Here is a 22,227-nt window from a genome sequence, read left to right on the forward strand (position 1 = left end):
TATACGTCCAACATATAGTACGGGCAATGCAGACTTCTATGTTCACTTTGCGAATTGCTTTAATGCTGAAGCTGAAGACTCGAGCCAACCATCATGCAACATGTCTCGATTCTCCGAAGAAGTGAAGCTACGATGTCGTTATACAATTGACATCGTGCTCGTGTGGTGGACCATTTGCGAATTGTTGTACTATGACGTAGCCATTGCACGCTTGGATCTCAGCACGCGAGTGCACAGGCACCTGGAGCACCGACATTAAGAAATCTGGCTTGCAGCGCGACAGTCGCGCGAGCGATGGGATGATGCGAGTCGGTGATGTAATCCAACGCTAAGTACCAGCCACCATTCAATTCTACCTACCGGCGGTCGATCTCTATCTCAGACCCAAAGCCTCCCTTCTCCCTCGACTTCCCAAATCTAGATACGGTGCTTCACCCAAGCTACAGACCCGATCGCCCGCTCGGGCCTCTTCATAATCGTACGTTGCGCAATGCCACGTGCTTCGGTTATCCCAAATAGCCAGATCATTCGGCCGCCACTTGAACCGTACCTGCGCATCGTGGTTCTGCGTCACAAGATTGAACAAGTACGGTAAAATGAGGTCGGACTCGTCCTTCGTGACGCCATTGATGCGTTTCGTGAATCCTTTGTTCACGTATACTGATTTCCAGCCGGTTATGGCTGCACGATAAGTTAGCGACGGCAGCGCAAGAGAAACGTCAAACTTACGGTTCGTGCGAATGACCGGATGAGTGGCTGTGAGGGCATCACCATGATTCAATGGATTGCCTCTCACATCCTTCCGGAGCGGATTTCCTAGTCGCGCTGCTTCATCTAAGAAGAACTTCGCATCATGCGTTGCAGTCAGGCCCTCCAAAAACGAACGCATAGCAGGAGAAAGTCGATCGTAGATTTCGTAGCCGGAAGCCCAGAGTGTATCACCGCCCGTTGCGGGTAAGGTGTGGATTTTCAACATCGCATAGTCCGATGGGACTGGCTCAAATGTGATGTCGCTATGCCAGCCCGCAGATGCAAGGCGAGATACGTCCGAGAGCTGGTGAGTGAGACCGCCACCTTTCTTTTGCTTTTCGCTACTTATGACAGAGATCTGGTCGCCGAGCTCAGACCCCTCTTCGGTAAGAGGATGTACGTGTAAACTTGAGGAAGAAGGCTAATATGTTGTCAGTTTATCCCTAGAATAGAACCGCCATCGCAGTCAATCGGACATACACAGCCAGATAATTCGGTGATCCGCAGCATCAAGTCTTTCATCTGAGTTGGCGTAACATCTTGATCCCGCAGAAAGACAACGCCGCGTTGTGAGACTGGAACTATAAGTCAGCCATGACATCAAGCTGCAAACAGAGAGTCGTACCCGTTATTGCCAGATCTTTGATCATAGCATCGCCCCATCGAAGCAGGTCAGTCACTTGGAGACCTTCGAACTCTCTTCCAATGACGGGGGTCAAGTCATGGTGTCTGAAGCTGTCCAAGGATCCGGAATAGACTAAGGGCTCCAACAGTCTCGATCGGGCGCTGGGGTGACCACCAATGATATTTGCATCTCCATCTTCATGAACGTCTTCCATACGACTGCGCTTAACTGAAGGCATCTTGAAGGCAATGCGGTGCGCGGTTAGTGCAACTTCCGGCTCAAATTCAGTGTTGCAAAACGCTTGGATAGCCTCCAGACCAACAGCTCCGAATGTCTGGAAGCCCAGGACATATAATCATTCCCGGAACCAGGATGACACCACCGCATGCGTGGTAAAGCACGTCATCGGACTAGTTGTACGCTCTGGGTCTAGGCGTGCCGGGCCTAGCCTACATGACCCCGTGAACGCCAAGTCGGATGTCGACAGTAAGACCAATAGGAGATGCATCAACATGCACAACATTGTGCTTTCCCCTCGTTCTTCGGGGCAATTACTACCTCGGTAGGATGGCGACGATGGCGACGGGATGAGCTTGAATTGCGACATGCCATGTCCAAAGTAATAAATAGGAGACAAGATAGCATAGCAGGGAATACGTAGTGTCCAGTCTATCACATCTCAGCAATAACCCTCCTTCGTGGCAATTGTGCTGTAGCCGACAATCGCAGCCCTTGACGATGGGCAACGACATAGAAGCATCCCCGCACACCACACGGATCAGTGAAGATGCCAATTCGCTCAAATCATCGGCCCACGTGGGTAGAGAGGAACTTGCGGATATCGTCCCACCCCACGAGACGTACGAAGGCCGGCATCGCTTCGACCCCCAGGCGAGCTGGACGATTGAGGAAGAACGGCGTGTGGTGCGGAAGACAGACCTCCGGCTACTCACATGGCTCTGTCTCATGATGTTCGGGCTGCAGGAAAGTTCATACATTGTGCTAGTCGATGAAAAATACTGACTTCAACAGCTCGATCGTGGAAACATATCGAATGCGCTCGCAGACAATCTTCTGGAAGACCTCGGGTTGACTTCTGACGACTACAACAACGGAACAACGATACAGTTGGTATGCTTTCTGGCTGCTGAATTTCCAGTGCAGTTGTGAGTATCATCGTTTTTCTTGTTCAAGTCTTTCTCTGACCGTGTTCTTTTACAGTCTCACCAAACGCTATGGATTCAAGTATATTCTCCCAACCATGATGCTTGCTTGGGGAACTGCATCTTGGGGCCAGGCGTGGATGCACGACCGAACTTCCTTTTACCTTGGCCGCGCAGCCATCGGACTTTGCGAAGGGGGTTTCATCCCGGGTGTGATTTTGTTTGCGACCTACTTTTACAAGTCCAAGGAACTTTCTCTACGCCTGGCGGCCTTCTGGTCGACACTCAACATTGCGCGTGTCATCTCGGCCTTGCTTGCGGCGGGGATTCTTGAGATGCGCGGTGTTGGTGGAAAGCCAGGTTGGTTCTGGCTATTCCTTCTCGAAGGCCTTTTGACGGTCGTCATTGCCATTCTTTCGTACTTGTATTTGCCCACCGCGCCGACATCCACCAAGAATGTACTTTGGCGTCAAGGTTGGTACACTGAGCGGGAAGAAGTCATCATGGTCAACCGTATACTCCGAGACGACCCAGCCAAAGGCCTTACTGCTCTCAAAGAGCCCGCAACGTTCAACGACATCCGCGCGGCCTGGTCCGACTCCTCCATGTGGGGTCTATACTTCATCGGCCTTGTCGCGTACATCCCTGCTTCGCCGGTGCAAGGATACCTCACTCTCACGCTTAAACGTCTCGGCTTCAGCACCTTCAATAGTAACATGTTGACGATTCCGTCTGCGGCTCTCCAGGTCGTCACTATGCTAGCACTGGCATACTCAAGCGACTACTTCAACGAACGCACTTTCCACTGCATATTCGGCGAGTTCTGGATCATGCCGCTTCTCATCGCGTTGTTGACGCTACCCGATGGTGGCCGTGAATGGGGCCGCTTTTCCCTAATCACGCTGATCTCCGGATACCCATATTTCCATCCATTGGTCTCCTCTTGGATCTCCGAGAACACTTTTGATGTTAAGAAACGTGCGATTACGGCCGCAACGTACAATGTCATTGTGCAAATTGGATCTCTGATTAGTTCACAGATCTACCGCAAGTACGATGGCCCGTACTACAAGCAGGGAAACTCTGTTCTTGTGGCTATATGCGCGCTGAGTGTCATTACTTTCCTTGTGCAGCGGCAGACTTTGGTCCGCCTTAACAAAAGGAAACAGATACAGTGGGAACAGATGACTTCGGAAGAGAAGGCTCTGTACCAAGCAGACATCATCTCCCGAGAGAAAGATGGCAACAAGCGCTTAGACTTCAGGTTCACACTCTGATCTCGTTGGGAAACGATAGCCGGTGGAATCCACAGAGAGTTAATGTCAACATGCATAACCGCATGCGGACTGTGGTACTTGCAGCATCACATGGTCTTTTCAATGTACCCGACTACCAACCAATGCCTCCTCGCCTTTCAATTGCACCGAACTATGTGCGACCCGTCATTGAGATCAACCCGAGGTCGCATCCAAGTCCGAATCCCAAAGCTTTGATACCCATTTTATACCATTTTCAAAGAGATATCATCGAAGATTATGTCACTTATACTTCCAATACGCTTTGAACTATCCTTTTTGTATTTTTCCTACGCAACGTTGCGGATGATCGCGCGTCGACTGCGCGTATGATGAGTCTGCGTCTCTGCGTCGGCTGCAGAGAGCCGCCTTGTTCAACAAAGACGTCTCTAGTCTGATCCACTTTCCCTACCGCGCCCCGCAATTGCCCAGAACCATCGCATGTCGTGATTGCGGGGATCAATGACGACCTCCGGAATTTCCACGATGTTACGAGTCATTCCGAAACCCTGGATACCAAGGCCGCGGCAGCACAGCGCCCAACTCGCTGCAACTGCCCAACTGAGGTTGTCCGTCCGATGCGGCAGGCTACATCGCCGGCATCGCCCTTCATGGAGGACCCGCCGCTTTGAGTGTAGTCAGCAGAATCCTTGAAGGCTTTGGTAGGACTTGTGACTGGAAATGGCGGTTGTACTCGAAGTATCACCTTGTTCCAGCATTCATAGCAAATCAACTTATTGTTCAATCACTAAATCGCCCACACGAACGCAAGATGGCTTGGGAAGAACCTCGCAAGACGGGCATGCAGTACCGCCGCCTAGGTAACTCAGGCTTGCACGTATCTGCGCTGGGCCTAGGAGGATGGCTCACGTACGTTCACTCATGTTCTTTTCTGGATGCACTTGGGCATAGACTTATCAGATCGTAGTTTTGGAGGCCACGTCGAGAATGGTACTTTATGCCTATACGCTCATCAGCCACTCCACTAACGTCATTATCAGAACTTACATTCTCCATCATGAAGACGGCCTACGATAATGGAATCACATTCTTCGACACGGCTGAGTCTTACGCCGCAGGCCAGTCCGAGATCATCATGGGCCAGGCCATCAAGAAATTTGCGTGGAACCGCAACGACATTGTAATATCCACAAAACTCAACTGGGGCGGCGCAAATGGCGAAGTGCTTGTCAACAACCACGGTCTCTCGCGCAAACACATCATTGAGGGTCTTCGCGCATCTCTCAAACGCATGGATCTGGAGTATATCGATATAGTGTATGCGCACCGTCCGGATCGCCTCACACCCATGGAAGAAACAGTTCGCGCATTCAACCATGTCATCGAGCAGAAGGGTTGGGCTTTGTACTGGGGCACGTCAGAATGGTCTGCAGACGAGATTGCCGAGGCTTGCGGGATAGCGAAGCAGTTAGGTCTCATCGCACCAGTAGTGGAGCAGCCGCAGTACAACCTGCTCGAGAGGAAGAAGGTGGAGAGCGAGTTCCAGCGCCTCTATACGCGGTTCGGGATCGGGTTGACTACGTTTTCGCCGCTCAAGTTTGGGCTGCTTAGCGGAAAGTACAATGATAGTCCGGATGCGCCGCCAGCAGGATCGAGGTTCGCTGAAGGAAAAGATGGTTTTGTGAGTGGAATGCGCGACCGATATGGAAATGATGAGTGGAGTGGTATGATCGGCGCAGCGAGGAAATTGAAGGTAAACCAAGTCCCCATGCCTCCTTGATGGCATCTAGCTAACTGTGAGCAGCCAATCGCGGATGAGCTGGGTGTCAGCCAGTCGCAGTTGTCGCTTGCGTGGTGCTTGAAGAATCCGCATGTCTCCGCGGTGATCACTGGCGCATCAAGACCAGAGCAGGTGGTGGACAACTGTGCAGCCTTGAAGATTATAGACAAGCTTACGCCAGATGTGATGGCTGAGATCGACGCTGTGGTTGGAAGCGTTCAGCTAGATCCTGCTCGACAAGATTAAAAACACTCGTTAGCTTTTGAATCAAAATTGACCTCCTTCACCAGTGATGTGACAACGGAAACGTCGGCTGATAATGTCCGTATTCTCATCTGAACGCCTGAAATGCTACCGGGACCGCACGCTATGCAACAACAATTATGGTTCCTCCTACGATCCTAACGTTTCTTGTGTTGATCATTCTTGACTTCCTTCTCTTGCGGCAAGATCTCGTGGACCTTCATATCCAATCCCACCCAGAACTTCCTGCCTCGCCACTCTACTGTTACACCTCCCCAGAAGGCGGTGACCCAGACTGGTAATGCGAAAATCTCGCGGCCGAGCCACGCAAATAAGAAGTCTACGAAGTTTCTCCTCGCGCCATCAAGTAGACTAGGTTCACCTGGTGTTTTATTGCCAAGCAGAGGTTCTAGAACCTCGGTACGGTGGTACGCAGAGGCTGATCGTTGAGGCAGGATGAAGTCAGGGGTGTCGGAATCGATCTCGACAGTCTTCGCGCAGTGCAGCAGCAGATACTGGACATAGTCTACAAGGCACCATGCGGATAGGTGTAGAAGCCAGATCAGGAAGAAGGAGGTCCATGTTGGGTTGATGCCGATGCTGTGGAAGAAGGGTAGTGTCGTCAGAGCATATGCGCCATACAGTCCACAAAGAATGCTTTCTGTTCCTGGCTCCACAAACGTCGCCAAAGTCACCGTGAACTTCCGTACTCGTAACCATCGAATGCGACGTTGCAGGTAGGCCATGACAGACGTATGGCTGATTGGCTGGAAGCAAAAGTCACCGAAGAGCATTGCATGCTTGCCCCAAGCCTCCTTTGTCGTTCCTGGCTCGGGTTTGTAGCCTCGTTCCTCGAAAGCTTGAGGTTGCTTCCACAACACATCACCAATGAGATGGTCCTCGCAGATATTGTCAGAGAAGTGGTCGATACCGGGGGCGCGGTTCGGGTTCGATGAGGTAACGTAGTTGAGATGAGAGCGACGGAACATGGTGCTCTTGCCCATAATGCAGGGTGCCACAGCGACTGTGTTGATGGCTTGGTAGAATTTGGCATGAGCAGAAGACATGAAAGCTTCGTCGAGACGTCCTCCGCCGCGCTGCAGCAGCTTCCTGATAGTACTGCTGGAGTGATTGCGCGGATCGGAAGACGTGCTTGCCGCGATGCTAGTTGACTCAGCTACAGCTTCAGGCTTGCCTCCGAGCAATTCCTTCCTGTCCTGAAGCGAGAGACCTTGCGAGTCAAGATCTACCGTAAGAGGCGTCTGGTGAACGAACTTGTACTTTGTCTTCTTGTTGCCATGCTTGTCCTTTCCAAATCCACATAGCAGGTCCACCAACCGCCCGCAAACGCCCTTGCCGACCCAGACGTTGCAGTCAAGTACCCATACGATGTCGCCCTTGGCCTCCCTGTAGGCGCGACTCATGTTCCTAATCTTCGGATTGGGCCCCAGCGCGTTGTTATCCTTCAGTAGCAGCGGATCCTCCTCTTCGACCAAGATCTGTACATCGGCATCCGGGAAATCTTTGCATAGGTGCTCGAGGATCGGGAAGGCAGGATCGGAACGCTCGGGAATGCAGAACACGGTGTTCAATTTGTTTTTGGGATACGTCTGGCGGAGGGTGGCTGCAAGGCACTCGTACAATCGCGGATCGAGGCCTTTGACTGGCCGTATAACGGTGACTTGGGGGACTTCGTGCTCTTCCAACGTCGTTACGCATGTTGCCTGCTGGGGTCTCCTCCAATAGTAGCGGAATAGTTGGACGAAGCCGATGGCACAGACGCTCCAAACTATCACCCACCAAATCAAGCACCCGGTCGCAATGATGGTGCGCGACATGGAGACATCTTGTCCCGTCGCGAGGTTGGGCGCGCGAAGCATGCGCGACAATGTGGTAGGGTTAGAATGAGGGTGGGGTGTTGGCGAATCTCGCAGCGCGGAGGTTGCGGAGAACCAGGAAGCCACGACCGCCAAGACGCAGCACCACTCGACGATGTTCAGGGGTATTGAATAGATGCAGTATCACAAAGACAGGCAAAAGAGCAGACGTACTGCAGCTGTTAAAAGCGAAGCAGCTTCTTGTCCCACAATCGTTTGCACATCCGAACGGTCCGACTTCACCGCCAGGGACATCCATGGATCGCGATCGCTTGTTGCGATCAAACTTCCTGCACACCGACAAAGCAGTTCATCCGCCAACGATTTCCATAGATGGCCATCTGTAAATCGATTACTCAATTTAGATTATGGACTCGTTCACTTTTCAAGTTGACCACCTGATGAAGGAAGTTTTATACAATTCGCGGACTTTCTCGACACGGAACATCATATAGCTTGTGCTTGAAATGAAGTCCGCAAGGACATATTAATACGTTAACACACTTTCGTGTGAGTGAGATAAAGACGTGTGTCAGCCAGAACACTTCGTTATACCAAATGAAGCCTTCCTGGAATCAAGTGAAATGCCATATACCGATTGAGCTCAGCCTTTCTCAACTTTTCGGCTTCTTACGCACCAGGCCTGCAGTCAAAGTGTTCACCCCATTTGCAGCGCTTGCATTAGTAATGGGTGTGGGTTCTAGCTTTGCCTTCTTCCTGACTGTGCCTTCTCCTAGTATTTGCGCGGACTCTGCAGGCTTTTCTGCGCCAACAGCCGCTTCTGATGGGGTATCGGGTTTCCTCTTCTTTCGCACACCCATGACCATAGTAGGTGTCACGCCGTTTGTTGCATCCGAAGGTTTTAATGGAGCTACATACTCCTTTATCCCCTTGACTGTGAAGCTCCAATCGTCCATGCCCCCGAGAACAGCAATTTCCTCTTTCCACTTCCTCGTACTTCGTGCTGCTGCCTTTCGGTTTGCGAAACTCTGTTGCAAAAGGACCTCATGTGCGCGGTCATAGTTCTTAAGCGAAAAGCAGATGGTGCCACGTGAGGAAGCGGGCCATTTCCAGTATGGACTGTTCTCGGGAAGGTTCTTGGCGGAGCTCGAAGAGACGTTGGATGCCGTCGATAAGTTTGAAGAGCTGTTCTTGATCTTTGGCAGAACCAGGGGAATTGGTCCATACCTAGTTTTAGCCTCTTGCCTGCGTCGACTAGCCTTCTTCCGTTTTGGACTGGACATGTTCTCTTGCGATTCAAGCTGTGAGAACGACTGCGACGCTGATTGCTGCGAAGGCATGTCCTCGTCTTCTTCGGGTATCGAAGGCTTGGGTGGTGTTATGACAACCCATATGAAGCCCACTATACGCCCTGATGAGCACTCTTGCCTGAAGGCCATGAATTCCCAAAACTGGTCAAGTGTCTTGACGCTCTTCCAGTGCCCATTGCTTCTCGAAGGTGTGCCTCCATCTACTACCATGGCATCGGTACCCCGATCGGGAAGTTCTTCGTCCAGTTCGTCAAGAAATCTGGCTTTCGGATCGTCTGGAAAGTGTGGTACGAGGCAGCGCGGTGGAGCGGCAGGATAGGGAGCGATTTGTAGCAGCGGGTGGGTGGCCACCCAGCGTCGCGGGGTATTCGAGACGGGAGGTGGAGGAATGTATCGCAGCGTGTCGTATGGCTCGAAGCCCGGTATCACCAAGTAGCCTTTGGCCGTGGACTCTGATTGGACTGACGTGCTGTCCGCCTTGGAGCCGTCATCATCAACCAGCCGTTCGGCGAAGGGCTTCCGCTCTCCTTCAGCCTTGTACTCCCATATGATGGGATCGAGCACTCTGCACCACCACTTCACCAAGCCTCTGTCATCTAGCACATGCTTGTTCTTGTTCTCGATGCTTGCCGGAAACAGGTATTGATCCTGTGCCCTGGCGAAGAGAGACACTACCAGCTTCTTCCCTTCCCTCTGTCGTTCTCGTGCTAGCCAGGATACAAAGGTTCCACAAATGGCTTTCAGAGGTGACGCAGACTGGGCTCGCGGTAATTGTAGTTCGGATATATAACCTGTCGAGTCGGCTTTGGAGACGAAGATGGTCGTGAGGTTTCGCGTGGTGTAGATCAAGACTTCAATTGCCAATATAAGAAGCTCCTCGGGCAGTTCCGAGGCTGCTCCATCTTTTGGAACTATCGACGCTGCCAAGGTCTGCGATTCGCAGTATGTTCGTTCGGACTTGCCATGGGGCGGCGCGGAGAAGAGGGCGGAGGACTTGGAGGGCGGTGTTGAGTAGTGGTAGAAGGTGATGGGCACGTCTTTGGGCAGTTGTTCGGCGAGTAACTCTTTCAGCGGCCTGGAAACCCCAGCGCTCGTCATGATGACCCAAGAGAAGCGTAGCAAGGGGAAGCGTCGCGTATCGGGGTGCGCACGATGGGGAACGGCAGGCGCGACTGGTGCTAGCGTCGTTGCGGTAAGGCGCGATCCGCGTGCCGCAACTTTTCGATGATCCGAACTGACCTCCGCCAGCAGCATCACGCCCGCCCGCCGCCAATCAAGCCTCTCACACCTCGCTCACCACTTGAGAGTGCCACAATGACTTCCAAACGACCGCTCCGATCACTCGTCTCGACCGCTTCATCATCACTCCGGCCCGCGCAAATATCCAGAGCGTCCTTCGTGCGGTCCTCCGCATGCGCATTTTCGAGCACCACCCCATCGAGGTCCACGGAATATGACGCAGAAGCTACACCAGCCGTCGATAGGCCACGATGGAAACAGACACCTCCGCGAATGATGGCGCCTCACAGGATACGGCCGAAAGCCAGAGGGGGCGTTTACCAGGTCAATGAGGACCCGAAAAAGCTGGACGATGCGTATATACGCATGTTGGGCCCCGGAGGAGACAAAATACTGGGAGAAGACGTAAAGTGGTTAGCCGTCACACACAAGAGCTTCGACCACGGAAGGAGAGGGTTCAATGACCGACTAGCATACTTGGGTATGTGTGCACATTGCAAAGGCGGGCAGATGGGAGGCTAATACAAAGGGCAGGACGGAGGATAGTCGAACTACAAACAACACAGGCGCTCATAAACTCGCCGCAGGAGAATCAATGGCCGAGAGATCCCACTGGTGTACCAATTAGCGACGAGTTTGGACGCAAACCATACCTACACCCCGCCTTGAATGGGCTGCAAGGCTTGACTGACGAGGCCGAGAGTCTGGTCTTGAGCAAGACACGGCTAGCACCGATAGCAGAGCGATATCGTCTGGACAAGGTCACACGGTGGACACCCAAGAGGGTATGCTCGAACCTTTACAACACCCTAGTCCACAGGCTGACGAATTACAGGCGGACAACCTCCAAGGCTCTGGTTTTGAAACCGTCCTTATGACCTCTCTATACGCCATCGTCGGAGCGGTCGCTCTCGAGCGTGGCGGCGAAGTGGCCAACAAGGTTGTGCAAGAAAAGATACTCGCACCGCTTGGCTTCAGCTTCTCGCCCGAATCATGACCTGGACGCAATTCGATTCTGTACAAAACCACTGCCAGACTTTGTACCATATTGTAAACAAGAACTTGACATGGCGAACATCGCGATTTTCTAATCAAAATACGTCTTCGCCATCACCTATTGTCTCTCAGGTTACGGTCACATTGACATCACACCTAGTACGAATTGCCCGTCTTGACGAGTCGATTGAGACTTTTTATTTCTCGTGATCTGCTGGAAGGCAACACCATCGACACTTTTACACAGACTATTAGATGAAGACACAGATTACGTACGTAGACGAGGAATTGGGTAAGAACGGTGACTGTCACGATCCGCGATTCAAGCGGATGGCTTTAGGAAATCTCAGATGATTAACGTCATAGCGAAACTGTCGCTACGGGCAATAGACTCGTTGTCAAACATCACAGATCATAGCAAATTCCGTGTGGGTATGACCACAAAATAGCGTGAAGATTGCAAGATGCTATCCGAATCAAACGAGCCGCACACTGCTAGCCCAGGGTATAAAGACGGACACCTCCAAGAAGAAAAGAACTCTCGCGACCCGCTCAAAACGTTAGACCCGGCTTATTCTTCCTCCAAAACATAGCTTTTGCCGCGTTCACTGTCCGTGGTGGCGGGTCAAACTTGGGCTGTGCCTCCTCAATGTCCATCTGCTCCATCTTCCTCTGCGAGTTTCTTTTCAACTCCCTCTTCAAGTTGCGCTCATCCTTCTTGCGCATCCAAGTGATCCAAATGCAATAGCTTGCGCAGATAATACCAATACCGCCTATTACACCACCAATCACCGCGCCGATGAGACCTTGGCTTTCCCATGCGGACTGCTTGGGGCGTTCGTAGGCTGAGGGCGTGGATTTCGGGCAGAAGGTGACAGGCATGACCATGTTGTTCTTTTGAATAGCTTCAGCGAGGAAGAAGTTGTTGGTCTCGTAATCCGCCATCAAGTAGACTTGGCCAAGGAAAGCGGTTCCGAGGTAAAATGGTGTGTCGGCTGACTCTTCTCGGTCTTGGATGGGCGTGATGTTGGAAGCGTTCATGAGGACTTCAGAGGGTAGCGTGACTGTGAAGCCATCTTCTAGCACTATCGAGAACGTGCCGTTGAAAGCGTTCTTCAACTTCAGAGAATTATCGCCCCATGTGTTGTCCTTCTCGGCGCCCAGTCGTTTGATGAAGTTTTGGGTGATCTGATACGGTAGGGAGAACGGAAACTGTTCAGTCGTAATCTGGGCCTCGAAGTCCTCTGCCCGTGTCTTCATATCAGTGAAGACCGTGTTATCGAATAGTGATACGTTTGCGTTATCTTCAGATTTGGTGATGACGATATCCTTGATGCGGACGCTCATTGGACTCGGATTGTCGATGTTCATGGCGTATTTGTGTGTCTCTCCCGTGAAGCGACCTGAGTCGTATCCCCCAAAGACATTGCTACCGTTAACTGCGCCTCCGGCACGCTTGAATCCCTGTCCGATGTAGAGCGAGTATGTTTTCCCAGCAATGATGTCTTGTGCAGCCAGGTCCCGAAGGAGAGTGGAAGACAACCCCATGCCAACTCTTCCAGGTGTGATTGACCCCGATTCTGCGACTTCGATCGTGCTGTTCTCTACTAATGTTTGTGATGCACCGTCCGTCTCGAAGTAATGTGTGTACAGTCGTAAGGTCTCTCGACCGAAGAATGCCGTGAAACCCTCTTGGTCATCATCCAAGGTCTGGAAGCTGTCATCTTTCACAAAACTATTTTACATGTCAGCTAACAGGTTAAAGTATCATATTGACAGTCAAGCATACCTAGTGGAGTCGCGATCGTTATAGAAGCCCCCTGTACTCGTGGCACATTTGTCAAGAGTTGTGTTCTTGCAGTAGTTACTCGACGCGAAAGAGATATGGTTCTGTTGTAGTGATGGCCAAAGACTCTGGTTCTGTGCTGGCGTTCCTAGTCCGATGAAGGATCCATATTGAAATTCTGATGAGTCGTGTACGGCCCGCTTGTGGATGTCGACGTATATTGGTTTCTTGGTGCAGTTTGAAGCAATTGCAGACTGAGTGAACAGCAAAGTTGCGGAAAGGCACAAAACGAAAGACGCCATCATGGAAGATGAGAGACGCTTGAGTCCAGCAAGCTGAAAGCAGGTAACAAGGTGTTGGACAACGCTTACAACACCAACAGGCCAGGTGAACGACGACGATGACGAAACGTCTCAAACTCGAATTGCGGAGGTGCCAGAGGCTGTAGGATGTCTTTGTAGGCCTCCATCATCTGTACCTTGATACACTAAGATGAGCATGCGGACAGTCAGCCAGTTAGGCAAGGGCCCAGCTATTCTTGCATGCGGGAATATCCACACTGCTTCTGCTGGACGCGCATGAGTGCATCCCTGGGCGCCATCTAGAGCCGCATGGGACTGAACCGCTGCCGAGAGCGCCTGCTGATGCCGTTGTGGAAGTACCACGACCTGGGGAGATGCCCCCATGGGCGCTTTGAATAGAAACATGCGCCAGGAAGAAAGATGATCCCTCTCCGATGGTAAACTTTGCCGTCGCAGAGACACTGATGATTGGATCGTTATTGTAGGCAGTTGTACCAAGATAGCGGGCGTTTACGAGACCAGGCTGATTGGGTAGGGTTGTCTCGCGACATTTCCAAGCGCCCGCTGCACGGACCCGACTGCAGGTGTGGATCTGACACCAGTCGCTATTCTTAACCTTCCGCTCACCATAGTCTGCAATCTCAGAGGCAGGTAGATTGCGTACCCGCTCGGTGAGATTCTGATGCGTTCAAGGGAAACCCTCGGAAATAGCCGTGCAATCTCAATCCCGCAACCCCGCACGACGTTCTCGTTGTTGCTCACGGGCTAAAGCTTGTCTACAAAGTGGATGCGTGCCAGCGTAAAGTATACTTGGAAGACACTGCATTAATTTTGACTCGTTTTTAGATCCAGAAGGAGCAGAGAGCCTGATTGCTCTGCAAAACATGCTCGCGCGATAGCATGATCCTTTGACGGCTGCGTAGTGTGTGTCAGGGCTGCCTTGCTAGGGACGAAGGGGTGTAACAAAGCGCTTGCACTTCTACGGTGCTTACGCCATGTGGAACACGCAGTGACTTCACGCATTCGTCTCAATCGCTGCACTGCTCGTTGCAAGCATGTTGACTCTGTTCATAATGGCATTTCATGCATCACACTAATGCCCTAGTTACTGGGTCACAGCCATGTGGTACATAAGATCCACTGCAGCGTGGACGCGTTCTTCATTGCGTGAATTTGACGACTTCCTATAGCTCCTGGAATAAGCTCGATTCTCCACCTCCTACAAAGCGTGTAAATATGGACTGACTTTGAAAGCTAAAATATCGCTTGATGATAACTTGGAGCACCTTGAACCTCAGCCTTGACCCCGTACTCCTTCACCCGCTATGCTAAAAGACTATCCCACATATTCCACAGGTAGTTGGCGCCGGGGTTTACCGACATGTATGAAAAGTTGATGTACATTAAGAGCAAAAAGGGAAACGTCCAGCTGAACGCAACGTTGAGCGTTGAGACTTTCAGGTGTTGACAAGCACCCATCGCTTCTCTTTCTCGGTAGGTCCTACCCTTGCGGCAACTACGCTCAAGGTGTTGCTGATGGCGTCCTTAGGTAGTTTTGGAAATACCTTTTTCAATGCCTCAATCATGCCAATCTTGGTCAGATCTTTGCCCTCAATTTCGGCCTTGAAAGCTTCAAGTTGCTCAGTGGGTACCAATCGCTTAGCTTTTGCAGGCTTAGTTGGAGTTCCTCCTGTTGACTTCTGTGGGCCGTTCAATGTGTTGAGCAGACCATTCATAGAGCGTTGGACCAGAGGTACCCGCGGAGGGTTCATGGCGCTCTTAGTGTCTTTCTTCGCAGCAGCGGCGGTACTTGCATTGGTCGCAGGATCCGGTTCCCAGTATGCCGTAGAAAACGGATCGATTGAAGTCATCTGCGGATCCAACAGAAAGCCCATTGAGAACCCCTTGAAGTCGGTGCATATAGCATCTGAACCATCGTTCAACCTGGAAACCCTATCGGCATCCTCCCAGCACAAGCCGGTGCTGACAGGAACTAAATCACCACTAATGAGTCGCCGTTTGAGTTGTGGGTCTTCTTCATCATCGAGGAAACCGTCCAAGTCGTCTTCTGCATCTTCTTCGTTGTCGTCTTCGCCGTCAGAGTCAAGGTCTTCTCCTTCCTCGGGTTCATCCCATTCTGCTTCAGAGTCGTAGTCATAATCGGTGTCCTGTCGGACCCTGGCAATGGGGTTTCGTGCGAGCCGAGAAGCTTCCGCGTCGGTATAAGGCCTGGTATAGGTGCCATAATACGGGGGACGTACATCCTTGCAGAAGTGTATGTACTTCATTGGGATCTCTCTGAGCATCTCCAACGGGCTTCTGTGGACAGTCAAATCGATGGGACGGTCCGATGAGCCATTCACACGTTCGATAACTTCGGCGATGGTCGCAGTCCGATGCGCTGGTCGAATCCGTCGCGGGAAAGAAGATACTAGGGTCTCTCGTGTGATGGTCTCGGTACCGGTACCGTTGTGCGCGATAAGGTTCTCTAGCCGTGTTCGCGCAGCCTCCAGCCGCTCCGGATCGTCGAGCAGAGGATTTATGGGAGCGAGGATCGTATGTGGAGGGAGGTTAAACGGTAGAAAGTATCGCTCGTAGTCTGACTGAGCGTTCTTGACGATGTTCTTCTGTGGGGATGGAGGGGCCAAATTAGTTTTGACTCCGGATGCGCTAGGTAAAGATGTGGACGAGGCAGTAGGGTTCTGGGATGAAGCTACCACGGCCTGTCCTGGGCTTGATCCCGCCTTTGGCTTGACGAAAAAAGCGTTGAGCTTCATTTGGGACTATCCAAAGGTTAGCACTGTTCAGGTCGTACTACAAGGACGATGGTCGACTTACTCGTGCCTTCTTTGCCTTCTCCTCCTCTACCCGTTGCTGTTCCTCCTCCTTCAGACGCTTCTTCTCATCTCGTTCCTCGTTCTTCTTGCGCTTCTCCTCTTCTCTCTGTGCCTTTTGTTCTGCCTTGACCTTCTCCTCGGCCTCCTTCTGCGCCTTCTTCTCTTCTCGCGCCTTGGCCTTCGCTTCCTTTTCTAGACGCTGGGCTTCTTTCTCTTGTGACGTCAACTTGCGCCTTTTGGCTGGTTGTGATGGGGTTGGAGCAGAGACATTGCTGCTGTTTGGGGCGGTTGAACTCGGAGCGCTGCTCTTCAGGGGTGACGGGGTTTGAACCGAGAGGATTGAGAGGGGTGTAGAGGCTTCTGATCGAATCTGTTTTGACGGAGTTGATACGGTAGGCTCGACATCGTCGTCGTCGGTGTGTGGACGCTTTTGGGGCAGCGGCGCAATGGGTGTGGGGTCCTCCATAGTGTACGGTGGTTGCTGAAAGTGCGGCCGATAGACTTTGCAGGTCTATCACGAGTCGATAGTGAGGGGGCCGACGCTCAATTCTGAAAAGGTTGTTGTCGTTGAACAAGCAGCGTGGTTGCGGTAGCGGACGTTGATGCGGGAGGAGACGCGAAGGTCGAAGGCGCGACGCGCAGCGCGTGGAAACCGCGAACGACTAGTGGGCTGATGTGGGCCTAGTGCGGGAAAGTGCGACTGGGGTGCAATTGCTCGAATGGCGCGTACTTTAGCGATTTCATGCTCTGATTTCCTTTTAGCGTTACGGCGAAACGAACGCGAACATCAACACGTCGAGCACCACTATTTTACTCGTGCAAGACGTGGACCAAGCAGTTTCACAGCGATTCCTGGGGCTATTGGCTTAGTGATGAACGCGCGAATAGAACTGCCTTTGCTGGTGTATCCTGCACGTGTCGTGCCTGCCGTCTCGCAGCACTCACGCCCCGACCACGCTTTCTATGGCTGGCTTCTTGTCTGCAGCGCCCTGTGCAGACCTCTTGCTATATCGAACTCACAGTAGTCGGCCACATACCTGCTAGCAGCTTACCCAGTATCCGCGAGGCTCCATACCATCATTCGCCACTCTGCACTTCGCCATGGACGCAAGCGATTTCGATGACATGTTGTTTGGTGAACATGACATGCAGGCCGCTCCTAATGACACGGAAGAGGAGGACTCAGAAGATGAGTTCTTGTTTGCAACTTCCCAACGGGAAAATATACCGTGGGATATGTGTAACAGCTCATCCTCAACCTCAACCAATGGCACAGCGTTGTCCGTTCAGGATGCACCTCGGTATCACCATCAGGAGCACGCTCTAGGACCCATACGTGACAGGTTCTTCAGGCGCTCTCACTCTGAGCGGGTTATGACTAACCTTGTGCAGAGTTTGGGTGATCGCTCGTATCGAAGCGATGATAGAGTTGATTGTGGATGCTCAGCTAGAGGATCATGAAGCGCTCATTATCACGCTGAAGTCCCGTGCGGCTCTGTCTCGCAGACGATCTACCACAGCCGACGGCCAAGAACAGACTCCCGAACCGAAGGAACGCGATATCAATTTTCCAGGAGCAAGTGCGCAAGAGGCATGGAACTTCAGTGTGTGAACCCGATCGTTTGTACATGTTGAGTACGTTAATGGCCGTGTAGCTGTACTAGTTCGTATACTCGAGCTTGTCCATGCCGGTCTCGTCGCTGGTACCGTCATGACGAAGAGGTCAACTTTGCCTTTGTATGATGACAACAAAAAGCTGATTTGAGGTAGAGACATGTATTATCGACATCCAGACTTGTTCATCAAGCAGTCGATAGTCGACCGATACGTGGATGACTTGGCTTGTACCTTCGGCATCACTAGATTACAATTGAACGTGGTGCGCTTGTCTCGGTCGTCTCTCTGGAAGCACAGCTGATAGCCAATTTCAGACTGCCGCCGCGAAAGGCCTGCTGGCGGGCGGCTTTAGGTTGACTCGAAACGATGGTCATCATATCAATGGCATGAGCGAGAAAGAGGTTTGACGAGCGTGCTGGCTCAGTGATACCTTCCTAACACATCAGCAGGGGATACTCGTTCCCAGTGTCAACGATAACGACAATCTCGACTTGACAGACGTGCAATGGGTTCTCATTGTCGAAAAGGAGGTATGGTCGATGCTTTGGGATCACTTATGTTACCGCTAATGCATACCTAGGCGACCTTTAGGTCATTGATGAGTTCACCACGGTGGCACACGTTGGGCTCGAGCGGAACAATACTGACTGTAAGCCTGACCGTGTCTGTTGCCAATGTCACCTAATAGTCAAGACAGGCGAAAGGATATCCAGACCTCGCTTCACGGAAATTTCTGAGTCAATTAGCTGCTAAGGCTTCTCAGATCCCCATGTATGCTCTGATGGACCTTGATCCTGACGGTATCGCCATACTATCGACGTACAAATATGGGTCTTATCGTCTTGCGCACGAAGACGTTACATCCACGGATACAGCCACACCAGGCTTGCCTAACATCCGCTGGCTCGGTGTAAAGAGTCACCACATGAGCGGGACTTCGCTAGGCGAAGTGCACACAGAGACGAGCACGAAATCTCCACTTCAAGGCCTGATGAGACTGACGGCGCGCGACCGCAACAAAGCAGCGCGAATGTTGGAGTGGAACTTGTGCGCCGAGGAGGGTCCCGAGAAGGGCTGGAGGCAGGAGCTACAGACAATGCTGATGCTTAACGTCAAGGCTGAAATACAGATACTTGACGAAATGCCAGGTGGATTGGTGTCTTGGTTGAGCGACAGGCTCAGGCAGACAACGGAACTGGTGCGCGCGCAGCGGATAGAAGGCGAAAAGCCAGACGACGGGATGCTCTTTTGAGATCTGGAGTACCGCTGCGAGGCAGATGCGCTTCCATGCGCAGGGTCCACATGTGTTACCACGTAGTCGTGCAAGACAGACAGATATCGAGCGGCGGGGATGTCGAGATTATCGTCGGAAAGATTTTAGGGTGTCAAGCCAGTGAGACGCCTCTTAGGGGCAACAAGAATATCCCAAGTCTTGCATGGCTACAATTGGGCGTCGCATCCCAAGTGGCATGCAACTCGTTCAATATGTCGGAATTTGCGTAGGGTGAAGCGGCAATGGCCCAATGATGGAAGGCGGGTGGGACAAAATAACCCGCCAAGCTTGGCGCCAGCGCATCTCCTCGATCACGGCAGCTCACCCAACAACTCAGACGGCGTCGCATAGCGGCAATGCATTGACCTGCAGCTACGGAACCAGAACCCACAACAATGGCCGGCATGTCTAATGATCCGCGCGTTCCCTTCCAGGCGCCACGGCTCCCGCACAGCGCTGCCCCTCCGACCGACTGTGAGCAACATGGCTCAGGTACCGCCGAGTCGAGTGCAATCCCACACCCACTGACGCCTGCAACGCCTGCAACGACCACCAGACAGTCGGTACCATTGGGCGTCTTCTCGACCCTCTTGGGGAACAACACCACGTCCACCCTTAGTGCCCAGCCTATACTGTCCGACGAGCCCGTCCTCGCCCACACGCAACCACTAGATGCTCCCGAGGGCCTGTCTGACTTGACGGCGAGCTCAGGCTCGGTGCCCAGTGCGACTACCACCTTGACCAACACACTGCCGCCGACCCAGTCTGCTGCACTGCGCGCCCTGAACGCCCCCGCCTTCCATTCCTCGCCCTCCAAGAGCAAGTCTGCAAAGTCTACATCCAGCCGGACCACCGTCACCAGCCAGCCCGTGGTGGTACGCACATACTCAGGCTCGCGGCACGCATCACGCTCTGGCTCCGGCTTCAACACGCCACGCTCCTTCGCCATGAATGGGCAGACACATGCGTCGGCCCTGTCAGCCGGTCTGGCAGGCAGGAGCGAGCAGCTACCCTCCGCTGACGACTTCTCTTTTTCGGCCATCCTTCGCGCGGTGGACCCTGAGATCAGAGACGCCATCGATGCCATTGCCGAGATCTGCGCCCGAAGCAGAATGAGTCTAGCCGACGAGTACGACTCTCACCTACCCCCACAAGGCGAAATAACAAGCGGGGGGTCGGGGTGGGCTGCAAGTACAGGAGCATTGGCCAGCCGAGGTCGTTTGAATAGGATCAGTCAAGGATGGACTGCCGCAGACAACACACTCATGGCAGTGCCTGAAGCGAGCAGCTCCAGCGAGCGGCTGGCGCAAGAGGGTAGGGCCGAGAGCAGTAAGAAGCGTAGTCAATCAGCATACGGAAGCTTGAAGAGCGTCATCAGTGGTGGGAGTGGTAAGCGGAAAGCCATAGATGGCGATACTTTCCGAGACCAAGAGGCTGGCAGCTCGAAACAGGTCGAAGCCCAGAACTCGGGGCCCGCTTGGGCAGTCCACGCATCCACCTCGTCTTCACACCCGGCAATCACCATTGCCGCGCCTACAGCTTCGAAACAACTATCACTCGATACATCGTCGGCAATGCAGGACGTTGGCAAGGACGCCAATGGATCATCCAACGGACGGCCTCAGACTGCAACACCACGCAGAACCCCTTCACACCACCGCGGAGCGTCTATGCGCACTCTTCCGGCATCACGAGCACGTTCTGGTACCCTTGACTCTATAAAGGCGTGGCTACCATGGCCCCGGCCGTCAGATCTCGACCAGAACAGTCGGCAGGAGCTGACAAAAGCTGAAGACCGTCTCAGAAGCATGCTGATATCATCGTCCCAAACCCTCGGGAAAGGTAAAGCAACAGTGCGCGTCATTTGAGAATCGGATCGGTTCACATCTCCAAAGCGTTGAATACTCCCTTTGAAATCGTTTGTTACATATCGCAGATACCCAAGGAGAAGCTGAAAGTGTACGAAAAGCGGAGTGGCGGATGCTTGTGCTTTGCGTAGTACTCTTGCTCCAAAAGACGCAATGATGAATAACGTTTTATGATAATGACTAACGACAACAAGTAAATAGCTCGATGCAATAGTATGGAACAATTCAAGCCTACTTACAGCCTCTGATGGCCTATCGTGGCTACCTCGTTCGGATTGGACAATCTAAGAGCTTCAACCCAACTAGCCTCTCCAAGTAACAAGTGTGCATTAAAACGTGGGGTAGCTGCTTAGCTCACTTCCATCTCCGCTCTCGTTGACGATATCAAGCATCATGAAGTAGACATCAAGACCACGATCTTCTTCAAACTTGAGACCGGAACAACACAATGACACCCAAAACAAGAGAGACGCGAGTCGACAGCTTCATTGACCCAACACTCCTCCCATCACTACACAAGCCACTCACTCTCCCCGACTTGTGCGATGACGTCTTGCTGCTCATATGCGACTTCCTGGACCACCATCACCACCAACACGGCGAAACTCCATGGAAACAACTCTAACTAGCAAATCGCCGTCTCCACGCCCTCCTCGTTCCGCGACTATTCAGAACCCTACGCATCACCGCGCCGCTCAAAGCCCTAGACACGGACGTCTTAACACCACATTTGCACCAAGCTCGCGCGCTCAAGATCGACATGTTTGGCAGTCTATGGTGGTGGTGCTCCGGCGCCTACGTGTCCAGTAGCGACGCTCTCGATCTATTTGCCTTTATGCATTCGTTACCGCAGCTAAATCGATTGGAAGTGAGGATGATGAGCCGGAGTCTGGATGTCTTCTCCGCTGCGTTTACCGACTCTTCACTTTCATCCCGATTCCCTGGATTTGAGTTGAGAGGCGTGGAGACGTTGGTTGTGAATAGCAGTGCCGCGTTTCTGGTGCAGCATTGCCCCAATTTGCAGACATTAGTGGTGAAGGGGAAGGGCGATGGTGAGGATTGTGCAATGGACAAGTATACCGAGCTGAAGGATTTGTTCGAGATGATTCCGCGGTCCAGCTTGAGAAAGGAAGAGGACGACCCATATTGCCAGTATGCAGTGGGACTACGAAGTTTTGATGGAAGTGCGGCATGGTCTATGGCCGAAATTACCTTCCTCACGACGACATTTCCGAATATTCGTCACCTCGTCTTGCGCAGCGAGTCGTACTGCTATCGATCCGATGTCGCATTGATAATGCGTACTCTGGGTCAGGGCTTGAAACAGCTCAAGACGCTGCAAGT

General features: G+C 52.4%; 10 protein-coding genes across 10 annotated transcripts; 5 read left to right on the forward strand and 5 right to left on the reverse strand.

The window, feature by feature from the left end:
- Positions 1-373: 373 nt before the first annotated feature.
- On the reverse strand, positions 374-1,613 carry J4E85_000043 (uncharacterized protein; the record flags this gene model as incomplete). The annotated part of the gene is made up of 4 exons (XM_051464337.1): positions 374-681; positions 730-1,171; positions 1,231-1,325; positions 1,376-1,613. The coding sequence occupies 4 exons, from the start codon at positions 1,611-1,613 to the stop codon at positions 374-376; spliced, it is 1,083 nt and encodes a 360-aa protein (XP_051330858.1).
- Positions 1,614-2,113: 500 nt separating this feature from the next.
- Positions 2,114-3,815, forward strand: J4E85_000044 (uncharacterized protein; the record flags this gene model as incomplete). The annotated part of the gene is made up of 3 exons (XM_051464338.1): positions 2,114-2,299; positions 2,408-2,541; positions 2,597-3,815. 3 exons carry the CDS (start codon positions 2,114-2,116, stop codon positions 3,813-3,815), a joined length of 1,539 nt encoding a protein of 512 aa, XP_051330859.1.
- A 790-nt stretch (positions 3,816-4,605) lies between these two features.
- J4E85_000045 (uncharacterized protein) lies at positions 4,606-5,820 on the forward strand (the record flags this gene model as incomplete). Its single annotated transcript, XM_051464339.1, has 4 exons — positions 4,606-4,703; positions 4,762-4,784; positions 4,835-5,547; positions 5,599-5,820. The coding sequence occupies 4 exons, from the start codon at positions 4,606-4,608 to the stop codon at positions 5,818-5,820; spliced, it is 1,056 nt and encodes a 351-aa protein (XP_051330860.1).
- Positions 5,821-5,975: 155 nt separating this feature from the next.
- Positions 5,976-7,697, reverse strand: J4E85_000046 (uncharacterized protein; the record flags this gene model as incomplete). The annotated part of the gene is made up of 1 exon (XM_051464340.1): positions 5,976-7,697. One exon carries the CDS (start codon positions 7,695-7,697, stop codon positions 5,976-5,978), a length of 1,722 nt encoding a protein of 573 aa, XP_051330861.1.
- Positions 7,698-8,308: 611 nt separating this feature from the next.
- Positions 8,309-10,063, reverse strand: J4E85_000047 (uncharacterized protein; the record flags this gene model as incomplete). The annotated part of the gene is made up of 1 exon (XM_051464341.1): positions 8,309-10,063. One exon carries the CDS (start codon positions 10,061-10,063, stop codon positions 8,309-8,311), a length of 1,755 nt encoding a protein of 584 aa, XP_051330862.1.
- Positions 10,064-10,480: 417 nt separating this feature from the next.
- J4E85_000048 (uncharacterized protein) lies at positions 10,481-11,201 on the forward strand (the record flags this gene model as incomplete). The annotated part of the gene is made up of 3 exons (XM_051464342.1): positions 10,481-10,685; positions 10,739-10,989; positions 11,040-11,201. The coding sequence occupies 3 exons, from the start codon at positions 10,481-10,483 to the stop codon at positions 11,199-11,201; spliced, it is 618 nt and encodes a 205-aa protein (XP_051330863.1).
- A 551-nt stretch (positions 11,202-11,752) lies between these two features.
- On the reverse strand, positions 11,753-13,288 carry J4E85_000049 (uncharacterized protein; the record flags this gene model as incomplete). The annotated part of the gene is made up of 2 exons (XM_051464343.1): positions 11,753-12,935; positions 12,990-13,288. 2 exons carry the CDS (start codon positions 13,286-13,288, stop codon positions 11,753-11,755), a joined length of 1,482 nt encoding a protein of 493 aa, XP_051330864.1.
- Positions 13,289-14,745: 1,457 nt separating this feature from the next.
- On the reverse strand, positions 14,746-16,591 carry J4E85_000050 (uncharacterized protein; the record flags this gene model as incomplete). Its single annotated transcript, XM_051464344.1, has 2 exons — positions 14,746-16,071; positions 16,127-16,591. The coding sequence occupies 2 exons, from the start codon at positions 16,589-16,591 to the stop codon at positions 14,746-14,748; spliced, it is 1,791 nt and encodes a 596-aa protein (XP_051330865.1).
- Positions 16,592-17,226: 635 nt separating this feature from the next.
- J4E85_000051 (uncharacterized protein) lies at positions 17,227-18,994 on the forward strand (the record flags this gene model as incomplete). The annotated part of the gene is made up of 6 exons (XM_051464345.1): positions 17,227-17,324; positions 17,518-17,705; positions 17,919-18,004; positions 18,057-18,143; positions 18,192-18,272; positions 18,440-18,994. 6 exons carry the CDS (start codon positions 17,227-17,229, stop codon positions 18,992-18,994), a joined length of 1,095 nt encoding a protein of 364 aa, XP_051330866.1.
- A 416-nt stretch (positions 18,995-19,410) lies between these two features.
- Positions 19,411-20,883, forward strand: J4E85_000052 (uncharacterized protein; the record flags this gene model as incomplete). Its single annotated transcript, XM_051464346.1, has 1 exon — positions 19,411-20,883. The coding sequence occupies one exon, from the start codon at positions 19,411-19,413 to the stop codon at positions 20,881-20,883; it is 1,473 nt and encodes a 490-aa protein (XP_051330867.1).
- Positions 20,884-22,227: the final 1,344 nt, after the last annotated feature.

This window comes from Alternaria conjuncta (assembly GCF_024043145.1).
Source record: "Alternaria conjuncta strain BMP 0040 chromosome Unknown scaffold_1, whole genome shotgun sequence".
Classification (NCBI taxonomy): Eukaryota; Fungi; Ascomycota; class Dothideomycetes; order Pleosporales; family Pleosporaceae; genus Alternaria; species Alternaria conjuncta.